This window comes from Colius striatus, chromosome 8 (genome assembly GCF_028858725.1).
Source record: "Colius striatus isolate bColStr4 chromosome 8, bColStr4.1.hap1, whole genome shotgun sequence".
Lineage (NCBI taxonomy): Eukaryota > Metazoa > Chordata > Aves > Coliiformes > Coliidae > Colius > Colius striatus.
Window position 1 is genome coordinate 6,448,142 of NC_084766.1, and position 10,390 is coordinate 6,458,531.

Consider the following 10,390-nt stretch of genomic DNA (forward strand, 5'->3'; position numbering starts at 1 on the left):
TCATTGTTGCTGCAGTGCTGATAATGAGCTTTCTGATGTTTCTGCCCCCAGCTGCATTGGTGATCTGGAGAATGAAGCACATGCCACAGATCTCTCTGCATGGCTCAGTGTGAGCCAACCATGGTACAAGGTGTGATACCACCCATCCTTTTAAAGCATGGTTCAGCATGAGAACATCTCTCAGGATCACTCTTACTGCCCAAGATCCATCCAAAGGCAATGGGTTTCACAGACTAGTGCTGCCAAGTTCCTGTGAAAAGAAAATGTGCACAATTTTGCCTTCATGTACTATAGTTCTCAGCACTTTGCCTTTCATTTTTTTGGGCTATGTTGTAATTACTGGTATTGGCTCAGTTTCTAGACTGACTTCTCTTGCATTATGATGGACTGAAAGCAAGACAGAAAGAGAAGCAAGCATAATGCAATTCCCTAAACTAACATCAGGAAAGCCTCCCTTTATAGTTACACTGTAAATATTACCAAGCCTTTAGCTGATATGACTGACAGTTATGCAAGTGGACATCATATCAAAAGCATGCACTATAATTGGGGGATGGGGTGGGGATGGGTAGTGGTTTAGTCTGGTCGTACTGTGAAACCTCAAAAAGAACCACCCAACAGAGAGTGGTACAATAAGTAAACATTTTGTGCTCCTTTTGTGTGATCTTCATTGTCCTAAAATGTTTTTCATTTGTTTCCTTCTATGAGAATTTTCCTCTCTTGGCAAATCCAGAGTACCAGAACACAAAACCCTCCCAGAGTTAGAGCAGAAGCATGAGGGATGGCCTGATGTTCAGACATGCCTGTCCAGACGCTGAATCCAATTTAATGCAAACACAACAACTATTTGCCTGAATTATATGATGCAAATTTACTCTGCAAAATAATGTTGTTGTTATTTTTGTTTTAGTTTTTAACTGTATCATACAGACTTACATTACAGACATACAGTTTCACTTCCCTTTATATATATATATATATATATATGTATAGTAACTTGGATGGTGGGAATAGAACATAACTGCTTCTTTACAAGTTTATGTTAAGAAAACCCCCAATGACCCAGTCTCCAGCTTGATATCCAATTCACGCCACATCAAATTAAAGCTTTCCAGCCTAATTCTTCTACATTAGTAGACAGCCATCAGCAGCACTTCTGATGCACAGATTTAACAGTTTCTGTTAGTTTACAAGAACAATGGGTTTGATTTCCTCATGAAATCCAACACCGGGTTTCTTCTCTTTTGGTGATTAGGTTGGAAAGTCACTAGAATAGGTTAACATAACTCAGAGACAAATCTTTTAGCACCAGTAGGAAAATGATGCTGGCAAGTGCTCAGTGCTTCAGATATTTTATTGAATCTTCAGCAGATAATGAATTGTCTGGAAATGAAAGACTCAAAGACATTATCATTTCATTTGACAGAGGTTATCTTTTTTTGCCAGAAAGAAACAAACCCACCAGTAACTGGAAAAGCATTGCTTTTCTTTAATACTACAGCACTTTTGTCTCCAACACAATGACTGAAGTTACTGCCTCATAGTTTATAAGCAGCCAGCTTATCCCTTTGTTGGGGTAATTGTCTGCTACACTCACAGTCATATGACTGTCTGGTTCTGGGCCCAAAAGCAACTGATGGGATTTTATTGCTTGTAATGACTGGATTCTGAGTCTGAAAGATAGTATGGAATTTTATATATCTGAGGCATTTAGCTCATATAGGTAATTTAACTCAATAAGGTAAAAAACAATTACACATCACAGTCAGTGTCTGAGAGACCCAGGAACAGGGTAAAGGTAAAGAGAAAGGAATCACAAACAGATGAGCTGGCTGTCTTCAGTGTCTGCTCAACAGAAGAAAATGAAAACAAAACCTCAAACATGGATTCCACTGAAAGCCAAGCAAGCAGTAACTAAGCTTTTTGTTTAGATGTTGTAATAATTCACATACACATCTGTTCTACAGCTACAGCTCCACAAATAAACTGGATCATTAGCACTAAGCTGTCTTTTGTCTTCACTCACACTGAGTGCCAGGTAGACAATGGCACAGGTTTTCTGCTCTCCACACTTCTCACTCTGTGCCTTTGGTTTGCCAGATCTTTTCAGATGACATGCCAACTGGCAACATCCAAACCTGCCCCAGCTTAGACCAGGATTAGAAATAGAATGAAGAGAGGAAAAAGTAGGGAGGATAACTACTCAAAACCTGTGGAAATACTGGGCTAGAACCAGCACTGCCCTAGCACTCTTGTGCTGAGACCAAAGCATCTCAGGGCTCAGCCCAGAGCCCTCGAGCTCTACCCTAAATATGGCACATCTCAACTCTATTACCAACCAGACCTATTTGCTTTTGTCCTATTCTTTTGTGGTAACCACAGATCTATTTGCCACATATGCCCAGGATTACAAAGAAGGGTGAACACAGATGAGTACTTGCAGGCCTGGATCCCACAGAGTGGGCATAGCTGTTTTTAGAGCAAAGCAAATATCAATAGGACATTATTTCCAGAACCACCATGGTTTTTCTCCCCAGGGGCTGAACAGAGGAGACTTAAGCTGTTCCCTGGTGTACAACCTAAAGAGCTTCTTGTGCATACTCCTCAATACCCTCCCCTCCTTCCTGGTTTTGGCAGAGAAGACATGACACAAATACCTGCTAGTTTAGGGCAATCCCAGTTCTCACACTTTGCACTGGACCTAGATGTTATATTTCTCCTGCAATTTTGCCTCCTTTCAGCGAGCATACGTGACACTTTCTGACTCCTAGAAGAGCACTGAAGTCTTCCCAAGAGGTGTCCTCAAGATGATAAATACAGGACAAACCTTTGAGGTATCTCACTGCAGCAAGCTGCAGTGCTCCAAGTTTATAGCTCACACAAACCACAATACTCTAAGCAGCTGTAGGTACAGCCTAATTTAACCCCTAGTCAAGTAGGCACATGTGTAAAGAATTATACCCCTACAACCAGTAACTGTTGTGACTTACATTGCTTTAATGGTCACCAGAGCAACAACAGTGATTAATTACCAGCTGTTAAAACAGCTAAAAGTATGTCCTTTTCTCAGTGAAGACAATTTATTATAACAATTATTGTGTTCAAATCTGATGACTGCATCCATTAAACAACTCTAATTCTTTATTTGCAGGTACCAAATTAAAGTCATAAAAATGCTCTGTTTCCTTTGAAACACCTCTGTCATGAGCTGTGTGATTAAGTTGAGCCTATATGTCAGTACCCAAAAGCTGAGGTCAAGTGATAACTGTGATCTCTAGTCATTTAATTAAATAAAAGCTGTATGTTTATGTGTCAGCAATGATTTCACTGCTCCACTTGTTAAAATACTCAGGTCAAATTGCAGGTGGATCGTTGGTCTGTGGCACAAGGCTTCTGGTGCTAGTAACCACAGATGATACAATCAGCCTCCTCATCGTGGTTGGAGATGTCAATGCCTTGCTCGCCAAGCTCTTTGAGGAAGAGGTTCAGCTGCTCTCTCTCAGTCTGGGTGAAGGCTAATGTGTGCAGGCAGGTGCTGTTGGTAGGGAAGTAGGCAGATTTAGCTCCACCAATGGCCATCTCAGAGGCTGGAAAGATCAAAGATGACAACAACAACAAAAAAAAAGCAAATGAAATCACTTCATTTAGATTTGTCCTGATCTTTAAACAAGCACCAGCAATTCCCATTTTGCAGGCTAAAAACTCCAACTTGGAATAAAAGTATCTAGGTGATTGCTTTTGGTTAACCTTGGGAAACAACTGCCCTAGAAACCAAGCACTGTCAATAATAAAATACTTCCCATTAACCACAGGAGAGAGAGGCTGGCCCTTTTGTGTACATGTACACACATTTATTTTTAAACTAAGGCAGTAACAATGGAGTCATCCTGCTTCAGGTCACAGATTACTCACTGAGTGCAATGGAAGCAGTCTTAAACCCTTGGGCTGCCCCATGAAAAAGGCAGCATTGCTGGCTGGGAACCAGCTGCTGGGGTTTACTGTATCATCTGTATTGTGAATAGCACAGGTAGTGGTCAATTTTGCAGAGGTTCTTCAAGTACTGTTAAAAGATAAGCAGCAGTTTTACGTTCAACTGCTGTCTGTCCAGTGGATCACACATCCCTCATGCAACACTGTGTTAAGATGATACCTATTTACTCTTTTACAAAAAACCCACCCCCTTCATCTTCCTACAGACATTACATACCATGTATTTGCTCACCCTGGCTGAAACAGCTTTAAAGCTGACATGGTTTCTGGTTCAGCAGTTTGTCTGCTCTCACAATGTCACACATGCTGAGAAAAGAGAAACTTTTCTTTCCTCCTTCTTTCCCCCCCCCAAACAGATGGAGCCTCCTGACACTGTGACCAGATCTGTGTGAGAAATACTCACGGTTACAAACAGCCAGTGTCCTTCCCCCAACAAACTGCGTTGTCCAGGAAAACCCGGTGGCATTGCCACACACTTCATACAATCTGCTGCTTCGGAGGAACTGAAAGTCATAACCCTTGGGAAACAAAGATCAGGGAGAAAAAAAACAGACAGCGTCTTAGGCTATATCATGATAACCATAAGACAAAGAAACACTCAGCCAGTGAAGATCAAGACAAACACTACAACCTCTCCCAGCCCTAAGGGAGAACAAAAAAAAAAAAGTATAACAAGGAAAATGATGCATGACAATGACACAATAAACACTTTTAAATGAATGAATACATCCAGCAATATAGTAGCAGGAAGCCATGAGTGTTACCTTGTTGCACATGGGTTTGCAGTACTGAGCATTGTCAATGGTGACACACACCAGCCCACCATTTCTAGGGGCTAGTGGGAGTGGGCAGGGAGGCAGCTGCCTGCAAACTTTTGAGTGGATTAAAAAGGAAAAAAAAGAGAGAGCACAAAAACAACATTAGAGTGAGAGTGAGTGTACAAGTGTCCCCCCCTTCCCAAGAAAACCAGAGACACGCTCCTTTACCTGAGTATGAGTGATAACTGCCCCCACTAACTGACTTTTTGTCAAAGTAAGCATTTCTGTTTACTTAAAACCTTTTTGCTGTCTTTTTTGTCAACAACCAGTTTTTGCATCATTTGTTAGCGTGACAGCAAAGTCCGTGTCAGCCCAAGTTACACTTGGAAGTGCCTCAAAGTGCTGTTAACACTCACAGCACTGACCTTCAATACTATCGTGGCCAAAACTATCCAAACGTTTCTTGGAAAAAACACAGCTGATGTGCCCAATCTCCAGCAGTAATGAGGCTCTTGGTGAAGGGCACAGCAACCTTGCTGGCTCTGAGACTCATACTGCTGCTCAGCATGGGAAAGTGGGCTGCAGGAATGGTGGGACGCATTGGTCCTGCCATAGCAGTGCTGGGCTTAAGCACCTTTACTTCTTGGCTTGTTTCCGAGATGCCTTTTATTTCCCTTCCCCCCACTAAGAATTGCAGATATTTAGCTCAGTCTGACTGTAGGCTAAAACCTTTCTTAGTGCTTCCCTCTTGCTACTCTGTTCAACACCCAGCAAAGAGGAGCACAGGGTCAGGAGGGGCCTCACATTTCTCTTGAGCAGGTCGCAGGATGTCCAGTGTTTCTTGCAGTGTCCAGACAACGAAATTGATTGAAGCTTTTTCACCTTTGGCTATCATTTCAGGAAGGCATTTTGAATATTTCTATGGTGGTAAGGGAGAAAAAGGCTGAGCCGAAGAGAAAAGACCTTGGAAGTAATTTATCAAAGCAGTCAAATATTTTTTTCACTATTTTAAAATACAGAACAAAAACCACCTTGAAAATTCCACAGCTTGAAGTAGCACAATGTTACTGATTTCCCCACAATGTTTTTGGAGGAAATCTGGTAACTTTTGTTGAAAGTAGTGGCTAAATAGGGTTTTTCCATTATATTGAGTTCAAGAGAGGGGATTGGTATGAGTTGGGGGTTTGGGGTTTTTTTCTGTGTATGAAAAGCTGCCTTTATAAACAACTGTATGGATCTTCTTATACAAAACATTGTTATTCTTAGCTTCTGAATATTGGCATCTTGCAGACCTCTGTCTATGTGGTGTATGTAAAAAACTATCAATTTATGAGTATGTGTTAACAAAGAAGCTCCTCTGTTTCTCTAGCTATTGCTCTATACCCATTTAAATAGCATTCAATCCTATGCATATATATGAATAGTGCAGAGCTCTGGTAAACTCCACAACCAAAACACAAGTGTGTACAAAGAAAAGAGTATAATTCATATCTCTGGGGAGAAAAAAAACAACCCTTCAAACTCCCAAGAGAATGCCTCCTAAGCAAGTGCTGACCTCAGCTTTTTATTCCCCCCTTTCTGTGTGATCAGAAGGATTTTCCAGGCAGAAGCTCACAGTATGTACTGGTATATGTACCCAACTCCAGTTATTAGTCCCATGGCATTGTTTTAGAGAGGGATATCCTGACAGTGTGTGAAGAAAAAAAAAAAATAGGGTCTGCCCTGGCATTTCTTTTCTGTTTCTGCCATATTCAGAGGTCACAGTCTGACCACTCCCTTACGCTGTGCTTAGCCCATAGAAGACAGGGGCACTAACTCATAAAACATGGACTTGCAGCTGACTGTCTTTACTGGTATTTAAAATACTTCTTTCAAATACTTAGCACTTTATATTTGAAAGTGGAGTTGAAAACAACACTCTGCATGGAAGGCAAAACATAAGTAGTTATGCTTAAGTTCAAGACACTCTATATACCTGGAGCAAAGCAAAACTGGAAAACATAACTACAAGGACTTATTTTTGATCAGCAGTTATCAGGGCCACAACACAATGGGTCAATTGACACTAATTTTCTTCTGCCTCTTCCATCCTTCTCCCTTCCCCAGCATGTACTTCTGTTTTGAGCCAGGTGTTGCCAAAGCAACAGGTAATGCTTGGCCAGCTTGTGCTTTGTGACACAGCCCTGCTCCTCCCTCCACCACAGAAGGGATATGCACAGTGGGTCCTGGATGACCAACACAGACACAACCTCTTACCTCAAGACTTTCCTTCACATCATCTATGGCTGCACTTTTACATTCACTTCGACCATCAAAAGCTCCAATTTCTGTCAAACCTGAAAGACAAACAGAAGCAGAAGCTGGTTGACAATCCCCATTGACACATGAACAAATCCCAAACACAGCACAGAAGTACTTGGTAGTGCCACAATTCTGCAGCTCTAGTGCTGCCTTGTATAGCTAAGGGAATGAGGGCTCCATAAACTATGCAAATACTGATTTATTCCAGACAGCTGGCAATCTGGTCACCTGCTTGTGGCCAACTGGGGCTGGGTTCCCAAGTGGGATGATTCATTTCTCTAAGACAGTCACTATTTAAATAATAGCTAGTTATAGTAAAGAATGGCAATACCTTACCTGCAAGAAGAACTGCTAAACTTATAAAAACCAGCATTTTCCAGAGTGAGCAGGAGCTGAACAGCATTTTTTCTGCAGGAGACCAAGGATTAGTTACTTGTTGCTTGTGGAGCCTATGAGCTGAAACACTGGAGTCAGGGATGAAGCTGCATGTCTTTGGGTCACTGTTTACAGTGTGCTTTGCACAGCATTAGGGTATTGCCCAATTTGCTGGGAAGTCAGTGGAGAGCTGGCCAGCACAGTTTAGGGAGGGCAAGGGGAGGTGTTTCATTATGGTACCGAGGCAGTCTGACTTCCCTGCTGCTGCCAACTCCACCAGGAAGTTTTTAGATGAACTGGTTACTGTAAACATATTCAGTGTGTGCACACTCTTGTATACTCCTGCTCCCTCTCTGCCAACCTCCCCTCCCCAAAAATCTGTTTGTCTGTCACACATACATCCACATTCACATAGAAGACACAGCTCAACCCTGTATCTCATGGTCCAAGGCAAAGCTCAGAACATCAAATGGTGAATAAACTGATGTGGACCAAGAGAAAGTGCACTATATTCTGTAATATCCACATTTTGACTACTTCATAAGGAGAGCAAGTTATGGTTTCCAGCTTTTGGGTTATTAAATACAGATTAAAGAAAGCAACAACAAGAGGGATAAACCAAACCAAACCAAACCAAACCAAACAAACCCAGTCCCAAGACCATGAACCTGATTTCTGTGTGTACGTCATTCCACCAGCTGCACACCTGTTTTCAATGTGCATATCCTATCAGCAACAGCACAGTATTTTTAGTTTGGGGGGGGCCTCTTTTTTAACACAGCCTCAAACCTCATATGCTTGTATCCATTTATAGGAAAAGCTGAACAGCCAGCAGAATTGCCACAAAAGTCCAACGGTCTCACACAAACACACACACACACACACACACACACACACACACACACACACACACACAGGCTGGTTGTCACTGTCACTGCAAGAGCAGGACTGTTTGCTTTGTCTTCAGACAGGGACATTCTGCTTTCATGTGACCTTACACCACATATTTATTCATACAGCACTTGTTCAGGTTTCTTTTGATTGATTTTTCATTCGCTTGCTTCTGCTAGTTGTAGAATAACACATTATGGCCAGGAGATCCAATGGCAAGGACCTCATCACATGAATAAAGACATGATGCCTTATGCCATCTCAGGGACATCTTGATAAACAGACACCTGTAACACTTCCACAAAAGAGTTCTGTGGCAGCATGGATGGTGACTTCTTTACTAGTAGCAAAATGCCTTTGCATTTGTTACTGAAAGGTAAAAATTCATTAGCAAAACAAGTCTTGAATAATGAAGGCCAAGATTTGTGCTTCTAGTCATGCTAATAGGACCTAGCTCCAAACAGTTTACATTTTAGAAGCTGACACATGCAACAATAGTGTTCCTTGCAAGATGAGCAATGTGCAGCTGGAAAAGTAGTCCCTTGTAAATTATTGACAATACAGTCTTTAAGATGCAGGTGCAATTTAAGACATTTTTCCTGCCCAAATGCACCCAGGTGTCCAACAAAGGCCATTGACTAATGCTCTAAGTCCTCGGGAGATCAGGAGCTACACATAAACCTACTACTTGTTCATCTCAATTTACAGAGTACAGATAGCTCATTAGCACAATTAATAAAGTTGAACAGCTTCTGGCTTGAACAGATAGAACTTGTGTTTGTGACATGAGGAGAATGAATGGTAGCTTTTCTTCAACAATCATCACAGTCAGGCATACTTTTTCACCTAAGCTTCTGCCTGGGCAACATTGTACGAAGGGTCTAGTTTGGGGAGAAACACACAGTAGCAGCATTTCTCTGGTGTAGAAGATGTAACAGGATGCTGCTCAAACCACAAAACTGGGATTAAGTCACTCTTGGAGGCTAAACATAGGTAACCCTTGTCTTGCAGGATTAAATTCATCCTTATTGCCTATTGACAAACAAAACTCATCAGAGTGGATAAATGTGCTCTCACAACCTTCCGATCATATGCGACCTGATCTAGGTGAACCTGCTTCTGCAGGAGGGGTTGGACTAGATGATCTCTAAAGGTCCCTTCCAACCCTACCATTCTATGATTCTATGATTAATTCACACTCCTTTGTAGAGTTTGTCACTTTATAAGATGGTACAGCAAATGAGCACAGAAATATCCTTCTTCTCTGTCTAGATCATATCCAACCCTCCGTGCACACCAGCTACCCTGAGCTGTTCCAAGGCGAGCTGTTACTGTCCCCTCCAGCAGTAACAGGGTAAGAGGTGTCCTGCAGATTTGCTTCCACAGCAGTGGGACACACAGCCATCTAGTGGCTTCAGTGAGAGAGACTGCTGGACAGGACAGCAGTCCAAATTTTAACCTCATGCTATATATATCGGTGGATGCTTTGCAGTTCGTTCTATGTGCTTTATTTCACTCCAAAACTACATCAAACCTAGTAAGCCACTCAATAAACCTAACACTTGGCAGCAAAAAATACGAGAGAATATTCTATAGAACAAACCTAAGAGCTACAAATACAAATCTAATACTTTTCCACCATGTTTCTATTAATCACAAGGACTAGACTGTGATCACACGTATAGTGAAGAAATAAATTCATAACACAACTCCAAAATGTAATAAAACTCACTTATGTTGGCAAACTAAAGCACTGCAAGAGTGCAAGAGGTTGAGTTGAGGTGGGTCATTATACTTTAACACTAAAGAAAAATCAGGAAAAAGAGGTACCTTTACATACATGATAGGAAAAAGCTTTTTATTCTATGATTGTTATTCAATAGGAAAAAAACTTATGTTTCAAAAACAGAAGAAACACAACAGTAACAGCACATGTGCAGTGACGGTGATTTAAATATTACATATATGTTAACAAAAGATGCTGAGATACAGTTATATGATATTCAGCCTCCTCCCACCAAAGCAACCCCCAGCTGTATGCAATGCAATTACTCCTGTAAGGAAATTGGACCCCA

The 10,390-nt window shown here is 41.5% G+C and overlaps 1 protein-coding gene across 1 annotated transcript; it reads right to left on the reverse strand.

Moving 5' to 3' along the window:
* Nucleotides 1–2,879: 2,879 nt before the first annotated feature.
* LOC133625963 (uncharacterized) lies at nt 2,880–7,538 on the reverse strand. The gene is made up of 6 exons (XM_062001542.1): nt 7,386–7,538; nt 7,005–7,084; nt 5,553–5,667; nt 4,755–4,861; nt 4,394–4,508; nt 2,880–3,587 (listed from the first exon to the last, which is right to left on the reverse strand). Exons 1-6 carry the CDS (start codon nt 7,450–7,452, stop codon nt 3,400–3,402), a joined length of 672 nt encoding a protein of 223 aa, XP_061857526.1. The 5' UTR covers nt 7,453–7,538; the 3' UTR covers nt 2,880–3,399.
* Between the last annotated feature and the right edge of the window lie 2,852 nt (nt 7,539–10,390).

What these genes read in the sequence shown, in the direction of transcription:
- LOC133625963 (XM_062001542.1), bottom strand. Translation starts at nt 7,452, where the DNA reads ATGCTGTTCAGCTCCTGCTCACTCTGGAAAATGCTGGTTTTTATAAGT. An exon ending in ATGTGAAGGAAAGTCTTGAG is followed by an intron (nt 5,668 to 7,004) that starts GTAAGAGGTTGT and finishes TTACCACCATAG; the next exon opens with AAATATTCAAAATGCCTTCC. An exon ending in GCAAACCCATGTGCAACAAG is followed by an intron (nt 4,509 to 4,754) that starts GTAACACTCATG and finishes TTGTTTCCCAAG; the next exon opens with GGTTATGACTTTCAGTTCCT.